Source organism: Benincasa hispida, chromosome 1, assembly GCF_027475165.1.
Source record: "Benincasa hispida cultivar pf3 chromosome 1, pf3_genome.v1.1, whole genome shotgun sequence".
In the NCBI taxonomy this organism is placed as follows: domain Eukaryota; kingdom Viridiplantae; phylum Streptophyta; class Magnoliopsida; order Cucurbitales; family Cucurbitaceae; genus Benincasa; species Benincasa hispida.
The window spans coordinates 77,108,337-77,130,815 of NC_143478.1; the positions used below are offsets into that span (position 1 = coordinate 77,108,337).

Below are 22,479 nucleotides of genomic sequence, written 5' to 3' on the forward strand. Positions count from 1 at the left end.
AGTTGACTTTTGACTTTGAAAAGTCAAACTTTGACCGATCTTATATTCAAATGTGATTTGAATTTTGCGAAAATGAATACGGATTCATGCTCGGGAGGTCAAAATTAGTCAACACAGAAAAAATCATAAAAAGTCAAAATGTTGACTTTTCGGTCAATGTTTGACTTTGACCAAATGACTATTTTGCCCTTTGACTAAAGTTAGTGAGAAAATCCAAACTTTTGTTGGATAATTTCACTAACAAAATAGTAGGCTAGGTGTTGTCTTATAGTGGAGACATAAGCCCACTTAGATAGTGGATTCTAGGTGTTGGATTTTTATGAAGTTGTTTCATGCAATTTTGCCTGACTCTTTTCTATAAATATAGGCTTTTGAATTTGGATTAAAAACTTTTTGACGTTTTTCAAAAATTAGTTTTTAAAAATTGGGCTAAAAAAACCAAAACCCAATCCAAAATTCATTTTCTATTTCCATCTTTTTCTCTCTCTCGAGTTCTTCATCCATCGGGTCCCACAACCCGGTTCTGAGTCCAGAGGATAGTAGGTCAACTTTAGTGGTTGTCCGGTTCGTGTTCGAGTGGAGATAGGAGAGTTTCGGGAGCTTCAAAGGTAATGTTTCTAAAAACCCTAATTAATTGATTTAGGGTTTTATGTTTAATTTATGCAATTAAAGTAAAATTGTTCCTCATTTCCACTGCGCATGTCTATTTTTCTATCAATAAATGGTCACATGTTTTGCTATAGAGATTATGTTTCACTTGGAAAGTGAAAAGTTCACCTTAAACTTATTGGCCTTAACTCAGTGGGGAAATAAAAGTATTTAAGAAAGACTATTATTTTAGAGAGGTAAAAGGAAAATAGTGTATTCAAGACTCCGAAGTACTTGAGCATGGTTTGGATTTTAAGACATGATATGAGTGGGTACAAAGTGTAGACTTTGGTGTAAAAGAAAAATCTCTCATTATCATTTGGAGCTTTGGACCTTATTATGTGTTGGTGGAGGAAATTGGTTGTGAAGCTCAACTTTAGCATAGGAATCTTTTTCAAAACCAGATGTTGAGGTTGGATAATCTAAGGTGGAGTTGTTAGTAACAATAGTTGTTCGGAAACTATTGAAGTAGAAAAGTTGAAGCTTTATTAGACTAGGGGCATGTGAATGATGTTATGAGCCTAATAATGTATATGTTATAGAAAGCAAGCCTCGAGAAGGTAACGGACTAACTAGGCAGATGACTGAAAGGGATCGTGACCCTACCAGAGATCTCGTAGCTCAAAAAGATCAAGTTTCGGTTAGAGAACCCGTAGTACAAGAAGCTACATCTGAGGAAGAGTCTAGTACCCTTCAGGTTAGAGCAGATCCTCAGATGGAGGATAGAGTTTTTGATAGGATTGCCCAGAGGCTGGTAGTCAGTGTAGGATCTGTACAGGGATATCCCAAGAAAAAGTACGACATTAAGAGGATGAAGGCACTGGGTGCCACTACATTTGAGGATACTACTGACCTTATAGATGCTGAGGCATGGTTGACTTAGATGGAGAAACATTTCAAGGTAATCGGATGTCCTGAGGACCGTAAGGTCAAGTTAGCAGTATTTCTGCTACAGAAACGGATAGAGTAGTGGTGGAGAGTGATAAACTTCAAAAGGAATAAATTAGAGAAGATGACATGGGATGAGTATTTCTGCTCTGAACGCAGGGACGATGCGATGACCTTGTGATCAAATTTGGGGGTGTTGCCATTTTTTTATTGTGTTATTTTGTTAACTTTTGTATGTGTTTATCTAGTTCACATTGCATGTACTTATCTTCATCATGAAATACAATATACATCATTTTGTTCCTTGCATTTGTCCTAAATATTCCTTCTATTATGCTCTATTTTTATTCATTTGTCCTATGTCGTGCTTTGATACCTTGATGATAACACTAATGTCTGATAACTTAAAGTGTTTAGGATAGGCGTTAGAAATCTAAGTTTAGGAACTTCACTGAATGAAACATATCTTTGATTTTCCATGCGTGGAAGCCTCACCTCAAACCTCCTTTTGAGATTTTTTAAGGCATTCTTGTAGTTCTTTTTCAGCAATAAGGATCTTGCTGACTTCCAAAATTTTGGGGGGAGGGGGAAGTTCGAGTTGATGTGTTCTCTCTTTTATAAAAATCTTCACAATTTCACTAATTTCAACCAAAAAAAAAAAAAATAGAAAGAGAGAGAACTTCTGAAAATAATAACAAACTCCACTGTTAGCGTAAGGGAAACCCCAACCTGATATGAGTTTAGTTGGAAATGGCACTTATTCGTAGTTGGATGTCTGCATGACACCCATGGAGGCTAGCCAAAATGAAGAATTGACACCTGTAAAACCCTGACCTAGATTAAACCCTGAGCCAAGTAGCCACGTGAATTAAGTGGTTAAAAAAAGGCTAGGCTAAGGAAGCTAAAATTTACTAAGTATTTAAGTTATGCTTAGAGGGGGGTTGGATTGACCATGAAAAAAAATTCTAAATGTTGGGACCTTGTGGTTGAAACCTAATAAGGTGAAGTTAGAATCTTGGCTAAGTATCCAACTGTGCAGTGGAAGTTGGGAGATAAAACCACGACATAGTGAAGAATGGTGGGATTGAACTAAGTGTTTGAGGTGTGCTTTGGGCTTGGAAATGCTTTAAGGCATGAGTTGACCTAAAAGAAGTAAAATTGGACTAAGTGTTGGAAACTACCTAAGTGGGATGCATAATAGGACCCTCTTGGATGCATGATGAGCCATTCTTAGATAAAGGGAATGCATGAAATTAGAAAGGGGTATGGGACAAACCATGCATTAAAATTGGCAAAACCAAGAGAAAGAAGTAGGTGTAGACGCATGGTATGTTCAAAGTAGTAGGTGTAGACGCATGGTATGTTCAAAGTAGAAGATTTTGTTAAGTGTTTGGAGGAAAAGTGGACGCATAGTCCATATAGTGAGTGGAAAGCTAACCAAGTGCTAAGTATGTAAGAAGTAAGAGCTTAAGCCTGAGTATGCTAACCTATGTTGAAGACATAGTTGGAGTTGTGGTAGTTTCAAATGCATACTAAGGGCAAATGAACGCATAGGATTAGTAAGGATAGTGGATTTTGGCCAAGTACTGGAAAAGAGAGCTCAACTCGTAGCTCAATTGAGAAAACCCTAAGCCTACCCGACCATGTGAACGCATGCCATGAGAATTTTGACAAGGGTAAACGCATGGGGGGAGGGGGGGGGGGATTGGGGGTGTTATAACCTAAGTATGGAGGCAAGTTAGTAGCATTAAAGAGAAGCCATGCATCCAAGCCAAGGACCATGCTTGAGAACAAGTTCCTTGGAAGACTAGCTTAAGTTGACAGCGAACTATAGTATATGGCTCAACTTAATAGAATTTTGACTAAGCTTAAGTAGAAGGTGGACGACTGAGGACCAAGCTAGGGCAAGAATTTGACACTAAGATCAACCCATGCGTTAGATAAACAAGGAAGGGACACCCATGGTCAGCATACAAGTAGAAGGTGGCCTACATGTGGAGCAAGGAGAAGGTGTACAAACTTTGAGGTTGAAACCTTCAAGAGGCCATGCGTAGGCCACCCTAGATTGAAGAAAAATGGACCCTTCATGCAAGCTAAGTGTCAAGCTGTGGAGAAGTTGGAGTACCTATAAATACCTTGAAGGGGGAACTACATTTCTCATCACAAATTCCTTCTTCCATTTAAAGGGTAAGAGTGAAATGAGAGTAGATCTAGAAGGAAGGAAGGAAGACTAAGCATCTAAAAGAACCAACTAGGCATTGGAACCCTGTCTGGCCGTTGGCAGGGTGGGCTAGGTGTCTAAGCCTTGTCAGCAGAAAGGCAACCTTGCGTCCAAAACAGTATTAGTTGGTTAAGAAGCTTAGTTCTCACCTGTTATGGTTGGTAAGATGAAGTTTGAATCAGAAAGGTATTCTAAAGTTGATTTAGCCTTAACTTTAATATTCTAAGTTAAGTATAAATCCTTATAGGCTTGAAAATTTCAGACGAAGGAAGAGTAGTTGCCATTGAGAGTAAATGACAGTTTTTAAAAGAAAGTCTTGATTTAGCAATGTTTTAAAGATTTTTTTTTTATGCTTTGAGTTAATTGGAACTCTAGTTTAAATGCTTAACTATGAAACCTAGTATTAAGATGAGACCTTGTGCATATATGACGAGTGCTATGCATTGAGTTGGTTCCGCATTAGCACAATAATTGAGTGTGTTGAGTTGGTTCCACCCAGTGAACAAAGGTGTGAGTATGGTTTCACCTTATTAACTGGGAGTATAGAGTTGGTCTACCCTAGTAAAGTCAAAGTACAAGTTTGAAGTTGAATTATCCCATGTTTAGTAACATGCTTTCAATTTTATAACATGTTAGTTATTGATTCTAGAATGAATGAATTATGATTGCATTTAAGAAAGTCACTCACTAAGCTTATCGGCTTACATTTTAAAAATATTTTTCCTTCCCCAGGTAGCCACACAAGAAGTTCCAGATATTGGTCCTGAACTACGACAAGAGGTTAAGATCTGCCACATACCAAAGACCTAACGCTACTTAGTCATGTGCTTGAAACTAGGACTGGATATCATGAGTAAACCATAGTCTGTAAAATAATAGGCCAGTTTTGCGAAATTGTTAAGTTAGTTTGTTAGGCAATGAATTATTGTATGTAGAGGAATGTATCTCGTAACTGTACCTAAAATGGAACAATTGGACAATAGATATCACAAAAGAGTGGTATTTGTTGTCTTCACGCCTCCTTCCTGGTTCAAAAGGTGAGCTTGGGAAGGGATGTGACAACACATGGATGATCATCAAGAAGTAATAAGAATTTACGTTGAAAAAGAGATTTTATAAGGATTAAACCTTCTAACGCATTTCTGAACTTGGAAGGGAGCAAACTTACACTTCTAGATGTTAATCTCAAGCACTCTAAGTTAAAAGACATGATGAGAGGTTGAGCTAGTTGCGTTGAGGCTATGTGAGTATGATAAGGAATTATTTTAGGAATTCTTGAGGAGAAGCATTGTTTAAAATTTGGAGGTGTAATAACTTGTAGAAATACAAGTTATTGTTCTCTCAAAGTTGGAATAATTAGCATTAAAAGGATATAAACGCATTCATAATAAAGGAAGAATGCATGGAATTGCATATATATGATAAACTCATGAAAAAGTACCCTTTTAAGTAGTAATTGTATCACTAACGCACTTTAATGCAGGAATCAGGAGAATTTACTAAGTGTCGCAGAAAAAGCCAATGCAAAAAACATGGATCCAACTAATTTGACGCATGATAGATACATTTGGATCGTGCAATTAATGTCAAATCACAACTTGCAAGTATGGGCAATTGACAAGCAGCATCTAAACGAGGCAGAATTGCAGGCGGCTAACTCAGGGTATGGAATTTAATGCAATCATATCACCAAGTGGCTGAGCTGATTGCCTATATAAAGAGAAGCTGCCTACAGAAGTTGAGAGTTAGACACTTAGGAATTGTAGAGATTAGAAAATCTGTAAATTCTTCATTTCTGCAGATTGCAAGATAGAAAAATGAGGAACGATTGCCATTTCCCACCATTGGTAATGAAGTGCTATTGGAGAAAAGCTCGATCGAGACATCTCCTTCCTCTCTTTTACGTGGTTTTCAAGTTGGGTTTTATGTCCTAAAAGTTATGGTTTTGTAAACAATAAATTTATTTTGTTAATCAATATAAATGTTATTAAAGTTTGATTTAATAAAGTTGTTATTGAATGCATGAATTGCTCATTTCACTTTAGAAATAACCTAAAACAATAAACTAAGATCCATGTCTATTACATGAGTACTTGAACTTTATATGGAGACATAAGGGTAGATCAAGTTCGAGTAACTAGCCAAAATAGTCTATAGTTTACGGATAAGACTGAGCACTTTATTCTGGGGACATTATCGGATGCGACCCACATTGTAAATGTTACAATTATTGTAAAATGCTACAAACGAAGTGATCCTGATTCGTTCATGTAGAGGCAGGCGAGGGGGGGTGTCCTATGCAAAGAGTTTGTATAAGACCGGACCAAGAAATAAGTCACTCTTACTTTATTAACGTTGTTTACTGTTTAAAATGACCATTTCAAAGCGATGACCTAGGTAATTTGACCTTAATCCTGAGCTAACTATGAACTCCTATTTATTTGAGATTATCCTTAGATTTGCATGGGTGAGGGTTGGCTCAACAACGTTAGCTCAATAAGCCTCACATTTCAAGGGTAAGACCGGGTAGATAGCTGGGGACATAGGGTGCAAGATAGAATTCGCTCCTACCCACTTTTAGGGAAAGTAGAGAGGTTGTTCTCTCAAGTGATGGCTTCAGATCTTGAACAATGGGCCCCACCCTCTCTTTGGTCTAAGAGGGACTCGGATTAGTGATTGGATCACAAACCAATTTTTCATTAGAGAATCACTGGGACTTGAGGAACAAGATGTAATCTCGGGTAAAATAGCTTTTGGACCCAATCGTTATTACGAACAACCTGTGAAGGGTTGACTTACTAATTATAGTTATATTGAGTGGACACAATTATATCTACTGTGAGGGGAGTGCAACTACTGGGCTTTAGTGGAGTGTCGGTAGTTAACAAATGTTGGTTAATTAGGTTAAAGAATTTAGTAGGTTATTCTCGGATAGTTGGATCCCATGATTTATAAGTCCATTAGGTCTCCCTACTAGCTCACAAATGGATGAAACCTTATAATAGTGTGATGAGAGAATTTGAAGTGTTCAAATTCAAATTAAGGGAATTAATAATTATATACGATATAATTACACGTTTAATTATCAAATTAAACGAAATTGGATAATTGGATAATATTTAAATATGATTTAAATATTAAAATTACATGAATGAGGGTTCATGTTTGTAGAATTAGTGGTGTAAATAATTTAATATTAAATATTAAATTATTTTAATTAATTAAATTGTTTAATTAATTATCTTAATTAATTATATTTAAAATTAATTATTTGAATTAATTTTATTTAGAAATTTTAATTTTTGGAAAATTAAAATATTAAATTCAATAGTTTTATTTTAAAATTTCTGAAAATTTAGTTAAAGAAATTTGGATTTAAATTAAAAAGGGAAACCCCAACATAGTGATTTATCCCACATGAGACACCCAATTTCCACTCAAATCTTTGTAGATTTAGTGTCATTTTTCTGTGCATCTTGATGGCACTAAATAGACTGAATAATAATGAGTTGATTCAACTGAGATTAATAGCATGCAAAGTTGAATTTTGCTGGTGAGGATTGAAGAAATGTTCTTCAACTTTGGCTAAAAATCCAATGTTTTCCTCCACAAAATTCTCTCAAATTTCAGTTCATTTCGGGTTTCACATCTAATCTAAGGTCCTAAAGAATAGTAGGGAAGATCAAGTGGTGGTCTACAAGCTTTTGGAGTAAGAAATCAAGCTGAATTCGAAGTTAAAGATGAGGTCTTTAAAGGTACATTTTTAAACCCTACTTTTAGTTTATTAACATGTTTTCTTAGTTGCTAAAATTGATGAATTATAATGCTTAATGATTCTATTTCCTTCCGCTAATTGCATACTAACTCTAACAAAAAACGAGCCAAAGGGAACAAGAGATTAAACCCTATGCTTGACTCTTCTCCCTTACTTAGAATTTTTGTTCATTGTCTTACTTGATTGAATTGGGATTCTATGTAGCAAAACATATTTCTTTAATTCAATTTCCATTTCAACTATTTTCCCATTTCCATTAGTTGAATTACTAAGTTGTTTGTGTGTGTGAAGTTTACTTGCTTGATATTTGCATAAAGTATATTATTTGAATCCACCTGATCAGTCGATTGATGTAAAAACAATTAGTTACTCAAGAGAGTAAGTATTTGTGGAACTCATCAAGTTAGGGCGTTGAGTAATTTTAGAGATAAAGTTATTTATGTCATTTGTCTGTTCATTTTGAGTAACGCATGCATCTTAGAGATAAGATAAATGTGACATTTACATCGAGAGGTGGTGAGCATAAACTAAAGAACGGACTCTTAAACGCATCGCATACATACACTTAGATTCTAGCAGGTATCTTTACCATCTCCACCTCATTTTCACTGTGCTTATATAGACTTGTTATAATTAAGGAATCAACGCAAACCATCTAACGTCTAATCCATTCATCCATGTATTCTCCCATTTATCTAAACTCTTACTTCCTCTTGCAAGCGTGCTAAGTTAGTTTAGTGTACATAACCAACGTATACATTTAATTAGTAAACCATTGCAAACAGATCAATAGACCACCCTGCATTAGTCTACACTAGATTCCCTGCGTTTGACCTTATGCTTACCAGGACACTTAAGTTAGATTTATACTTGTGTCTAGCTTAAGAAAACTTGTATGCAACTGGACAAGTGTACTTGAACATTAATTTATCATCTGTCTGACGCATCACATTATCTTAACGATAAGAAATAGATCATTCGTTTTTCCAAAATCATTTTCAAAATCAATCATCTTCAAAAGCATGCAACACATACAATGATAGTTATCAAGCTACTTTGGCTTGACAACATTTGAAGTTCTTTATAGATAGAGTTGCAAGTCTCATACTTATTGAAATGAGATTGGTGAATGAAAGTTGTTGAGACCAGAATTAGTGCATATTACTAATGAGGTCATCAAGAGGAATGAATCAGAATGCAAACAACACAGAGCAATCATACAGGTTATGTTGTTATTAGATGCAAAGACTTGGAATTGAAGTGAGTGCTTTAAAGTAGTACTTATATAGGGTGTTTTAGGTTTGGAAAGAAAAGGAGCTAAGCCTATGCTTTCATTGAGCTATTTGAAATATTAGGTCAAGTGGGTTTTATGGTATGTTGTTCAATATTGTGCTCTACGATTTATGTTTTCTATGTTCCCACGTCAAGGAGGTATGTGTTAGATCAATTTCTTGTGGTAGACCTTGAGCCACTGTATTTGGATGTGAATCTGAGTTATGAAGCCAGGCCTAAACAATTCTTCCAAGAGAAGCGAAAACCTTACACAACTGGGAGATAGCGTTAGCAAAAGTTCTATAGCCAAATCAATAGTTTGAAGAGACAACATGGGAATGAGAGAATAGGATGAGGACAAAGTACCTCGAGCTTGTTTAGGATTAGAACTTTCGAGGACAAAAGTTTCTCAAGGAGAGAAGAATGTGACATTCCAAATTTTCAGGTAATTTTAATTTAATTATCTTGAATTATTCGGGTGTTATTTTGATAATTTGATGCTAAAATCAAATCTATGAGATATGATGATTAATTTAAATGATATTTGTAAAGATTTGGAAATTTGAATTCAATTTAAGGAAAGTGATAACTTGTAGAAATTTAAGTTATTTATGCTACCTTATCTAGATATTGCGGCCAAAAGTTAGTGAATATGTGCCGATTGTATGAAAATTAGCTTAGAATTAGAATAATTATAAATGATCACAATTACACCCACTAACACCATAAAGATGGAAGACAAGCTGAATTTTAATCTGTTTTGTAGGAAACCAAGTCACCGCTTGCGCTCAAGGCTCACGAGAAGCTGATCAATGCATCTCTGTCACATTGCGCTTGTCAATCAACAATGAAAAGATGATTACTGCAATGACGGCGCAATGCGATAGTCGATCCAGAGCTGACTTTCAACCGCATGCGGTAATAAAAATAACACCGTATGCGAACTCATGATCGAAAGATGTAGCTGAGCAACGCAAAAACAGAGGATTGAGACATGTGTACAACTAACGGTTGTGCAGAATTGACGATCTGATTGCATAACAGAAGGAATAATATCCATCCATCTTCGGAATTACCATAACAATTAGTGGGGACCACAAGGCCGGAGTCAAAAACCCGCACCTATAAATACCCTATAAATTTCAGAGAAAACTTATGCTACTTGATACAGAGCGAATTGCTGCTAAAGTGTTGAGAGAAAAGGCTGAGTTGAATGCTTAATTGAAGAAATCCGAGAAAAAGATGAGACAAAGCTGAGAGGTGAGTCTCAGATCTATTCTGCTAAATACCTGATTTGAAGCTCTGTGTAAAGACCCCTGCTACCAGTTGAGCAAGCCTGAGAGGGAAGCTCTTCCTATCAACAGATCCATCCAATTCGGCAAGCAGATCTCCATTGAATTTTTATTTGTTCTATTTCTTTCATCGTTGTATTTCACTTTCTCTTTATCTCTTCATTCACACACCATGTATCAAACGATTAATAGACATATTAAATGTTTCGATAGCTTTCATATACCATTCTCCGTCTATTTTCGTTCCTCCATTAATCAATTTCTTCATGATGTCCTTTTAATCCCCTGATAGTTAATATGAATCAAACAAGTACTTAATCTATATTAAAGGTATAAAATGCGTTTAGTTAAGGCATGCTAGGCTGCATCTTCAATTGTGAGAGTAGAAGTGAATATGCCAATCTGATCTATTGAGAGAGGGTTAGAAGAATGTGTTAACTAAAGCGAGTAGTACTTCCAGACATGGAAGCAACCTTGTGTTCATTACACTAGTCTCTGTCTCACCACAGACATGTGGAAGCGCGGCCAATCACTAAAAGGTGTACGCCAAGGGAAGAGTGAAACTGTATTTATAGCTTCAGCGCAATTGAGGACTTACGTTGTTTATATTATTTATCTTTCTCTTTCTATTTTGTTCATAAGACTTGCCGCCGCATCCCATGTTCTTTGCATAAACTTCATAGCCAACCTTGACCTCAGCATCTTGTATCTTGAGCCTGTATCTTGTATCATCTAGCTTAGGTTTATTGTATTTCATTTTACTATCGCGTTTTTACTGCTTTCATTTACTTTACCGCAATTTTATATACTTGTACACAAAACATCCTTTTTAAAAATTGAAAAATTGGTCGTATATATCACGAACATACTACAATAACCTAAAACAGTCCTTGTGTTCGACCTCGGATTACACTGAGAAACTTGCGGTGGAATTACACTTGGTTCCATCGTAAGGAAACTTGTGACAACGCATGACATACTACGTGAACATCCATAATTAACATATATCTAGCAGTAGTATCGCATAGAACATCATCAATCATACACATCAGCGTTTTCCAACAAACAAGTTTATGGCGCCATTGCTGGGGATTGGTTAACAGTTTATTGTTGAGTGTGTTTTTGGTATTTTGCAGGACAGATCTCATTGTACTGGCTGTTCAAAGTGGAGAGCAGCCTGACGGTTTATGAGTCCTGGTGCTGAACCGGAATTCGAAGCTGACCCTGAGATCGAGCGTACTTTCTTCGCAAGGGCACGTCAGAATCGAATTAGGCGAAAAAAGGCAGCTAGCATGGCGGACAACAATGATAATGCGGTAATGGTTGTAAACCAAGGGGCTGTTCGACCAGCTCAGGATCCGGTCTTCCTGGCGGCTGATTGCAAGATCCCAATGCGTAATTATACAGCACCCAATTTGTATTATTTTTTGCCTGGAATATCGAGGCCGATTGTGGAGGAGAACGCGGGTTTCGAGATTAAGCCGGTAATGCTGCAGATGATTTAAAATGTCGGGCAGTTTGGGAGTCTGCAAGGTGAAGACCCACACGGCCATCTGACCAGTTTTGTCGAGATGTGTGGCAATTTTTCCTTACCTGGCATGACCTCAGAGAATATAAGACTGTATCTGTTCCCTTACACCTTGAGGGACGAGGCTAAGAGGTGGGCTTACTCACTGGAGCCAAATTAGATCACTTCATGGGATCAACTGGTGGAGCGGTTCATGAAGAAGTTCTTCCCACCTCTTGTCAATGCAAGGTGATGAAAGGATGTGTTGAACTTCAAACAGAAGGAGAATGAGACCCTAAGCACCGTCTGGGTGCGATTTAGGAGACTGGTGAAAAACTGCCCGCATATCGAGATCCCTGATTGCATCTTGATGGAAACGTTTTATAATGGCCTGCATAGAGCAATGTAGGATGAAGCTGATGCCTCCGCGACAGAAGGTTTTATGGATAAGACATACACAGAGGCTAAAGTCATCCTCGACCGCATCTTACGAAATATGGATGACTGGATTGATGATGGATATGGAGGCCTAGGTGCCAGAGAAGGAAAAATGAAACAGCCATTGTCCCTGCGGAGACAATGACCACGTTGGCCACTCAAATGGCCGCGGTGACCTCGATCCTCTAGTCAATGGCAATCAACCAAGGAGCCATTGCTCCACAATTAACGCAACCCACTGTATCGGCTCAAGTGGCTGCAATCAGTTGCGTCAATTGTGGAGGGGCTCACGGAGCTGACATGTGCCCATCGAACCTTCAGCAAGTGTGTGCTATCCAGAAGAATCCCTTCAGGAACACCTATAATCTGGGCTGGAGGAGCCATCCTAACTTCGGTTGGGGAGGCCATCCCAACCCAGGAGGGTCAGTTAACCATCAAGGGGGTAGTAGAGGGAATCCTCCTTTTCACCACAATCAAGGGCAATCAAGACTGCACAACCAGCAACCGTCATTATCTAACACCTTGGAAAGCTCATTAGAGATGCTGCTGAAGCAATATATGGATAAAAATGATGCTGTGATGCAAGCGCAAGCGTCTTCAATAAGGAATCTGGAGATCCAAGTGGGCCAGCTGGCCTCTGAGCTAAGAAGTCAAACACTGGGAACATTGCCCAACAATTCAGAAGCCCTGGGATCTACAGGAAAGGAGCAATGTCCTTAAGACATTGAGCAAGCAAGTCTGATCGCCTACAGAGATGTGGATTGCGATCACTCATGACAACGCAATTTTCGGTCCATATCTCAATACTATGTTTAATGCTTTATTAAATTGCTGTCTCTTTGAATTTTGAATTTTGTCTTCAATTCTTCATTTAGTTTTGACTTTATGAATTTATTTCCTCATTTATTTCTTTGCATTTAATTTTGTCTCGTCTCGTCTTTAATTCCTTGACTTTTTCTGTAATTAATATGTTGAGCTTTAAATGGTGAATGATTGAGTAATAAAGAGAGAATTTATTGCCGCAAGTCATAGCACTTGCGTTGATGAAAAAATATATAATAGAAATAATAAAACAATTAACAACAGGTATGCAAGGCGACAGTGGATGCATCTCAAACCAATAAGGAATGCTTTGCGTTCACTTAACTCAACTATATTGAGTTGAGGGGTGTGTTGCGCTCGTATATGTTCTTTGCCCGTCCTTAGCTGAAGGCACTATGTTGAGGCATCCTCCAGAAATGCTTGGTTAAGAGGTGTGTTGCGGAGATATATGCATTGTTGTCCATCCTCTGCGAAAATGCAGTTGCGTTGGTGAGCACATTGCATTAATCTTTATCTTGCGTCCATTCAAATAAAATATTAAAGAATTTTTTTTTTGTAATTTGAGAGAAGTCCAATCGTTTCGTATCTCCAAGACATTATGACTTGGCAGACGAAAGGACAGCTTTATCTAAAATACCATAAATGAGGGAGGTGGAACGACATGCCTTTTGAGCTACTCGAGGCCTGTCGTCGCAAAAATCGCATTGGGCCCGCCACGGCCCAACCTATAAATAAGACCTCCCTCGTTGGTAAATCTTTACCTCATTTTGGCATTTTGAAACCCTAACACTTTGCACCCAGACCTTTCTTTCTTCCCCAGCTCAAGCATTTTACCAGACCTTTCTCAAGTTCGTATCCATGGCTGACCAAATTCTCACCCAATCTACTTCACCTTCCACACCTGACCAAGTAGCCATGCGAGAGGTAACATTCCCGGCTGCTAGTCGCAGACTTACCGCCCAAGCACACACTGTCCCCAGACTCGCCGGGAGAGCTCGGAGAAACCTTCTGGCCGTTAGGCCTCCTTTTTTCAAGAGATGAGGAAGCACCGAGAGCATGCCTACGCCAACACCTGCCGTCTCAACTGAAAGTGAAAGGAAGAGACGCGATGATACGGAGGTGTTTGGCAACATCCTGAGTACCTTGGAGCAAGGAGGTGGACTGCCCGAGGCAGAGGTTGTAAATCAACTACTGCCTACGGAGGAGGAGACAGTGGGGGTAAGGGATGAAGTAGTGGTGGCGGAGGAAGTGGTGGTTGAAGAAGAAGAGATGGGAAGAGGCATTCTGGCCCTTGAGATTCCTGAGGTGACTGCCAACGCAGAAGCCTATGAGGGACCTCCAAGAAGAGAAGAAGAAGAGATTGCGAGAAAGAAATGAGAAGAAGAAGAGACCCCTGACATTACGTTGGAGGAGGTTGCGGGGGAAGCGCAACCAGTAGTGGCTGAAAAAAAGAAGAAGAAGAAGAAGAAGAAGAAGAAGACCAAGGAAGGAAGGCTGGGGTGGCTGAATCTTCCCATCATCGCAAAGAAAAGAAGAACAAAGAGCAAAAGGATGATGATGAAGATGAAGAGGCCAAGAAGGAGAGAAAGAAGAAAGGAAAGGAAGAAAGGAAAATGCGCCAGCGTGAAGAGAGGCGCTTGAGAAAAAAAGAGGAAGCGAAAAAGAGGGCTGCGAGCCCTGAGTAGGATGGAGAATAAACCTCTATAAGGAGGGAAAGGGGGGAAACGACACAGTTGATGGAATTGGCGCAACCCATACCAACGCAAATAGTTGCGACTGATGAAGGAGAAGAAGCAGAGGGAACCCCCCAATGCGGCATCGTAGGGAGAATGCGCCGCAAGGGTCCACAATTAACCCTCAAAGATTAATTTTGGCATTGGAAGAGAATGAGAGAAAAAGAAAAGAAGAGGAAGAGAAACAAGAAAAGATGGAGAGGGGCAAGCTCATCATCGCATAGAAGAATAGAAGGAGAAGATTGCAGTTTGAAGAAATGCGAAGCAACAATGAGCTTGCCAGACTTGTAGGGATCCGAAAGCGCGAGGAGGAACAACGTTTGTTGCTGGCCTCTTAGCAATTCGAAGAAGAATTTGCAAGAGAAGAAAAAGAAGAAGAAGAAGAAGAGAGGAGGAAGAAGGAAGAAAAGGACAAATTGTTGTTGGAGGAGAAGAGGAAGAAGCGCGAAGCCAATAAGCGGCATTTATATAAGAGCAAGGTCAAAGAACTCGCAGAGCGCGAGAAAGAAGAGCAGCGTAAGGAGCGGGCAAGGAAGTAAAGACAAGCAGCTCGCCTTGTGCTGGCAAAAGGCAAGGCTATAGCAGAAAGAAGCGAACCCGCGGCAGCCAAGAAGCGCTCATCAACGAAAAAAGAAAACAATGATATGTTGATCGAGATGGGCTCCTTTCCTACGCCAAATCCACTACCTGACCTCATCACGATCGTAATTGTGGAACATGGGTGGGACACATTCTGCCAGTGTCCATCCATCATCGTGTCTCAGGTTGTGCGAAGCTTTTACCGTGGGCGTCTTCATGGAAACAAGGATGCGGTGACCTTTAAAGGAGAAACAATATCCTTCAGCGCAAGGGATATCAACGAAATTTATCAGATGAAGGACAACCTTGACGCACCAAGGAATAAGATTATTGATGTTCCCACAGAAGAACAGATGGATGATGCGCTGAGGGTATTAACGCAACCAGGCACGAAGTGGTCGATCTCGCTCAAAGGCATCCGTACCTTGGAGTCATGGCCGCATACTGCATAGCCCGCGGCATTCCTATCGACGTAAGGTAGTTGATCTCGAGGTAAATCAGAGCATTAGTGGGGCATGTTCGTGGGCAGTTTTTCTTCCCGTGGATCATTTCAAGTCTTTGCCTGTCTATGGGTGTAGGCATTGATGAGGAGCCCATGCCAGAAGTCTACGACCTCATCAACATAAAAATCTTGAGGATGCTCCTCAAAGATTCTCCACACTACCCCGAGCTGTCAGCAGAGAGGCCTACGATCGATTTGAATGCGCCTCAAGAACCAAGGCCCAAAAGACAGCGAAGAGAAGATAAAGGAAAAGAGAAGGTCTAGGAGTCACCAACGCAAGATCCGGAACCTATGGACCCTCTTCCCTTACTTATCCAGCCTCTAAGCCCTCCGAGCCCGCTAGCGCAACCCTCTTCTCCCTTACACGAACATTTTATAAACCCCTTTCTTGTCCTCAGATCTATTATTTATCCAGCAGCCCCCACTTCACCATCAGCTTTATCACCGCAACCCACAATTCCACCGCCGCATGTTGATGACCCACACAATTTAGGTGAAGCCACCTCTACCCAACCCCAAAACGATGCCCGCGAGACATCGCAGGCACAACCATCCTTCACCTCCATGGCTGCTGAGTTAGCTGAAATGAGAACCCTCTTCTCTCAACAGCAGGAGCTTGTCTCTCAACAGCAACATTTCTTCAATCAACTCTTTGAAGTAGTAATGGAGCGCATTGATGAGATTCAACACAGGGTTGCAACTTCAAGGGAGGCGCTCATTAATATGCAGCGCAGTATGCATAGGATCTTATTGCACCAAAGACAGATAACGGAGCGTAATCAAGAGTATTTTAATTTTCTCACCGCACTGCATATCTGCATGGTCCGATGGTGCCTCCGCATCTAAGGCAGCACTTATTGTTTGATGACGCTTCGTCTGCACCACCTCAACATCCTCTGTCAGATCCCCCTGCTCATCAACCTTAATATTTACACTTTCTTCCAATGTTATTACTTTTATGCGGCCATTCTTTATTTTGTATTCAATTCATTTATTCTTTGTAAGTTAATCAAATTCTTTAACTCTTGTACAGGCAATAGAAAATTTTGTATTGCGTTCAATTATACTTATTTGTACACTTTGTTAATATTCAATACAATTAGAGTACATGATTCACTTTACTTTTTGCCTGTGCTTTTTCTTTATCTTCCTTTGTTAATTTTTATAATGTTCTTAACCTTTTATTTTTACGATCTTCATTGCGTTGCTATGATGTATTATATGTTTATACTTAGAAACATTTCCCATACTTAGTAAATTCTGACTAACACTTAGTTAATTCTTCGTCTAGCAGTACTTTACCTTTTATCTTTCAAAATTCTGCTCAAACCTTCTTTTTGAAATTTTCTTCTAAGTGTTTGTCTAATCTATCCAAACAACGCAATGAGGACCTTGCTCATCTTTAAATTTGGGGGTGGGGAAGGTCTGTGCAGATGAGATCAAGATTATGCAGTATTAAAGAAAATGTGTCCATTTTTCTGTCAAAAAAAAATTTGCAAAACTCCAATGTCAGCACAAGGGAAAACCTTAAAACTGTCCCAACCTAATAAGAGTTTAGTTGTGAAAGGAGCCTGCTCGTAGTTGGATGCTCGTATGACACCCGTAGGAGCAAGCCAAAACGAAGGTGGGTTTCCAAGAACAATGCAGTATGGAAAGAAAAAATAATAGAATGCAAGAGACAATTCCTCTGAATGTCATGAGTTAAAGTTGAAATCGGCACACAACCGTAGTTGGATGTCCGCATGACACCCGTGGGGATACGCCAAAACGAAGAGTGTAACCATGACCAATAGTCTCTAAATAAATAAATGACGCAAAGTTTTGCTCACCGCATATAGATACATCAAGTTGTTTTGACAAAGAAGAGATAAACATTCTATTTTGAAAACTAGAAAAGCATCTTTGAGCAGAACTTTGTCATATAGAAGAATAAAGTAGGGCTTGCTAAGAATGAGTAAGGATAGAAGGAAATTGCAATGTAAAGTAATGTGCCTAAGTGTAACATTCGGAGCAACCAATCGTCACAAAAATATAAGATAGGAATTGAGTATGATTGCCTTAGTAGAAGATATGCTTGAGGACAAGTATATATCTAAATTTGGGGGTGTGATAAATTGTAGAAATACAAGTTATTTATGCCACCTTATCTAGATATTACGGCCAAAAGTTAGTGAATATGCACCGATTGTATGAAAATTAGCTTAGAATTACAATAATTATAAATGATCGCAATTACACCCACTAACATCATAAAGATGGAAGACAAGCCGAATTTTACTCTGTTTTGCAGGAAACCAAGTCACCTCTTGTGCTCAAGGCTCACGAGAAGCTGATCAATGCATCTTTGTCACATTGTGCCCGTCAATCAACAATGAAGAGACGTTTACCACAATGACGGCGCAATGTGACAATCGATCCAAAGCTGGCTTTCAACCGCATACGGTAATAAAAATAACACCGTATGCAAACTCATGATTGAAAGATGTAGCTGAGCAACACAAAAGCGGAGGATTGAGACACATGTACAACTAACGGTTGTGCAGAATATATGATTTGATTGCATAACAGAATGAATAATATCCCTCTATCTTCGGAATTACCATAACAATCAGTGGGGACCAAAAGGCCGGAGTTAAAGACCTACACCTATAAATACCCCATAGATTTCAGAGAAAACTTATACTACTTTATACGGGGCGAATTGCTGCTAAAGTATTGAGAGAAAGGGCTGAGCTGAATGCTTAATTGAAGAAATCGGGGAAGAAGACGAGACAAGGTCGAGAAGTGAGTCTCAGATCTATTCTGCTAAATACCCGATTTGAAGCTCTGTGTAAAGACCCTTGCTACCGGTTGAGCAAGCCTGAGAGGGAAGCTCTTCCTATCATCAGATCCATCCAATCCGGCAAGCAGATCTCCATCGAATCGGTGCCAAGACGTTGGCGCTTGTTTGTATCTGTTCTATTTCTTTCATCGTTGTATTTCACTTTCTCTTTATCTCTTCATTCACACACCATGTATCAAACGCTTAATAGACATATTAAATGTTTCGATAGCTTTCATATACCATTCTCTATCTATTTTCGTTCCTCCATTAATCACTTTCTCCATGATGTATTTTTAATCCCCTGATAGTTAATCTGTGTTAAAGATATAAAATGCGTTTAACTAAGGCATGCTAGACGACATCTTCACCTGTGAGAGCAGAAGTGAAGATGCCATTCTGATCTATCGAGAGAGGGTTAGAAGAATGCATTAACTAAAGCGAGTAGTACTTCCAAACATGGAAGCAACCTTGCGTTCATTATGCTAGTCTCTGTCTCACCACAGACATGTGGGAGCGCGGCCAATCACTGAAAGGTGTACGCCAAGGGAAGAGCGAAACCGTATTTATAGCTTCAATGCAATTGAGGACTTACGTTGTTTATATTATTTATCTTTCTCATAGAACATCATCAATCATACACATCAGCGTTTTCCAACCAATAGAAAGTTAGATAAATTATTTTAGAGTTTGAATTTATTTTGGTAAAAGTTTGAGAACTTGAAATTTTGGGAAGAAATATGAATTTATGCATATATATTTGATTGGAATCCAAATAGGCTTTGGATTTAAGAGTTTTATTTATGTTTTTTTTTTTTATAAGGAGAAGGAAAAAAGGTTTTTAATATAAATATATTTATTAAATGGTTAGGGTTAGGTAAAGAAAAATGAAAAGTTAATTTATATCAAAGGCTTTCTCAGGAAGCGTGTGTAGACTTTTTTTCCCCTTCAAGTCTTCATCTTCTCCTTTTTTGTGAAGTCTCTTGGACGTTGGCCCCACATAGACTACAGTTGCAACCCATCTTCATCCATTCGCCTAGCCGTCCGCCAGAGTTCCATCCAGACTGTCGCCCCATTTCACCATCAAATGTTGCTTGTTCTACTCTGGATCTCGGTTGTCGTCGTTGCTCGCCTCTATTCTTTCGATCTCTCCCTCTCTCTCGGTCACAACCACACCAGCCACCACCATGCACCACACTCAGCTGCCAGGTTTGTCTCCACGACTGGGATTCACAACCGGTCACCAGAGTGTTAGGTTTTGGGTATGTTCTTTCTTGAGTTCTTCAAGATTTTTTTTTTAGAATAGATGATATTATTATACAATAACAAGGAGGATCTCATAGCCCTAGATCAAGGCATCAAAGCAATAGAGCAAAAGCAAAGATAGGGCAACAAAACATAAACAAAGCCAACAAGATAAAACCTGAACATAACCAAACATAAACATAAAAAACCCCCCAAACACTAGAGAGAAAGCCAGAGAAGAGAAACCAAAACCCTACAACTAGGGGCAACAGCAAAACAGAGAGCAACACACAAGTTTAAAAAGAAGAAAAGAAACCATAGACATGCTAGATAAGACCAAGAAGATCAACCCGCTAAGAAGCAGCACGAGCACAAACTGTAGAGACCATAAGGTGAAACAAAGCAGATACCGACCTCGGTCCACCTCCATGCAACCTCTATAGATGGAAGCACACCAGAATACACAGAACAACTTACTATGCACCCTCTTACCCAACCCTACTCGGCTCAACCAACTCAAATCGACATCCCAACCTGCCACTCGATGCGACGAACCCAACTGACGTAACACACCAGATCACACCTCTCTCCCAAACCCACACTCGAAAAATAAATGATCTCGAAACTCTATTCCTCCCACACACAGAAGACACCCCCCTCTGAAAACACACCCCAACTCCTCAACCAATCCTGCGTACCCAACCTGTCCCTTACAGCTAACCATACATAGAAGGAGTGGTGCGGAATACCACCCCCACCCACAAAATAGTAGCCTAAGACACCCTAGGACGACGAGGACGCAAACTCTCCCAAACACTACCGATAGAAAACTGACCACTAGCACCCGACTCCCAAGACCAATAATCCTCCCCCGGCCCCCCCACCGTAGGCCCCATTGTGTGACTAAAACCCCAGATCTTAAGCAACTTCCAAGACATTGTAGGCCACCTCCAATCTCCCTCAATATCTAAGAACTCCAATAACCATGCCTCCAAACTACTCCCTACATCATAAACCACCGTGAACCCATATGAATCTAAAATTGCACCCCCCGACAACCAAGAATCCCACCAAACAAAACAAGACCGTCCATCGCCGACCATTAAATGAACCAGATGCTTGAAACTATCTCTACAACGCAAGATAGCCTTCAAGTACCAAGACCTCCCAACCTCACTCCGAACAGCTCACAAAGACTGCCCCTGCAAAACATACACCTCCACCCACGCCACCCATAATGAACCCGATTTAATTAAGAGAAGCCAGAGCAACTTCATAATAGCAGCCTGATTCCATGAAGCCACATGTTTCACACCCAAACCCCCCTCTCCCAACGGCAAGCACACCTCATCCCACGCCACTCGCGCACCACCTTGACTCACCACACTTTCCTTCCATAAATAACTATGTAATAGACGATCAACCTCATGAGTTACACACGCAAGCAACACGAAGATGTTACACCAAAACACTTGAAAGGACTGTAAAACAGACCTAACAAGCTGCAACCTTCCAGTAAAAGAGAGGGACCGCGTCGCCGAGCTTCTAATACAAGCTGTAATCCTCTGTATTAAAGGTGCACAATCCACAACCCTCAATCGACTAGCCAATAACGGTAACCCCGGATACCTAACAGGTAATGAACGAAGAGAGGACCCCATAAACACAGTTAACTCCTCTGCCTCACCAGATTCCACACCCGCAACAAACATGGAACTCTTCCCAACATTTGCAACTAACCTAGACAGCTCTGCAAAATCCGTTAGGACCTGCCTCACAAACTCCAAAGAATTTCTTTCAGCTGCACAGAAAATCATCAAATCGTCTGCAAAAACCAAATGAGTCAGGTCGGCGTATTCACACCGATCATGGAACCTAAACCACACAGGAGGTTTTTTCGACAACCTAAACAAGACCTCTATCACCATCACAAACAAAAAAGAAGACAACGAATCCCCCTGCCTCAACCCCTTCCTACCAGAAAAAACTCCTCAAAGGAACCATTAATAATCACAAAGAACGTAGGTGACTAACACAAGCCCTCACCCAACTAACACACTGAAGGTTCGTACCTATAGCCAACAACACACCAAACAGAAAATCTCAGTTGACCAAATCGTACGCCTTCTGAAGGTCTACCTTTAACACACAACGTGGATTCCCTCTGCCATCAAGCTCCTGAAACAATAAAATGATATCGAAAATTGACCTACCAGGAACAAACGCAGACTGGTTACCACTGATGTAAGAAGGAAACCATAACCTCAATCTTTCAGCTAAGACCCTCGATATACACTTATACACAACATTGCAACAAGAAATAGAACGAAACTCCTCCATACATTCAGCTCCCCGCCTTTTTGGGATAAGAGTAATAGCAGTAGAATTAACTCCACCAGGCAGGTAACAGGACTAAAAAAAGTTCAGCACAATATCATAGAAATCATTAAGTTCTTCTTGGGTCTCACATCTTTTTTCAATTTAGGTTATTAAAAAATTATTTAATTTTAAGGGTCTATAGGACAAATGATAGTCCCAGAATCAACACTTTATTCCATCAGTAATTTGTCTTCTGTTGGATAACGTTAGTCATGCGGTTCTATCTCAGTGACATTAGGAATTGTTTAGCCAATAAGATACCTTCTGAATTAGATTTTCCAACGTATGATCATTCACAATATGCAGGCTGCCGCTAAATGCAAATTGTTCACATTGGTACCTAGTGAATTTATGAGC

The 22,479-nt window shown here is 39.6% G+C and overlaps 1 protein-coding gene across 1 annotated transcript; it reads right to left on the minus strand.

Annotated features, from left to right (window-relative positions):
• Nucleotides 1–20,930: 20,930 nt before the first annotated feature.
• On the minus strand, nt 20,931–21,671 carry LOC150038738 (uncharacterized). The gene is made up of 2 exons (XM_090314281.1): nt 21,238–21,671; nt 20,931–21,147 (listed from the first exon to the last, which is right to left on the minus strand). The coding sequence occupies exons 1-2, from the start codon at nt 21,669–21,671 to the stop codon at nt 20,931–20,933; spliced, it is 651 nt and encodes a 216-aa protein (XP_090170407.1).
• Between the last annotated feature and the right edge of the window lie 808 nt (nt 21,672–22,479).

What these genes read in the sequence shown, in the direction of transcription:
- LOC150038738 (XM_090314281.1), bottom strand. Translation starts at nt 21,671, where the DNA reads ATGGTGATAGAGGTCTTGTTTAGGTTGTCGAAAAAACCTCCTGTGTGG. An exon ending in GGAAGGTTGCAGCTTGTTAG is followed by an intron (nt 21,148 to 21,237) that starts GTCTGTTTTACA and finishes TCTATTACATAG; the next exon opens with TTATTTATGGAAGGAAAGTG.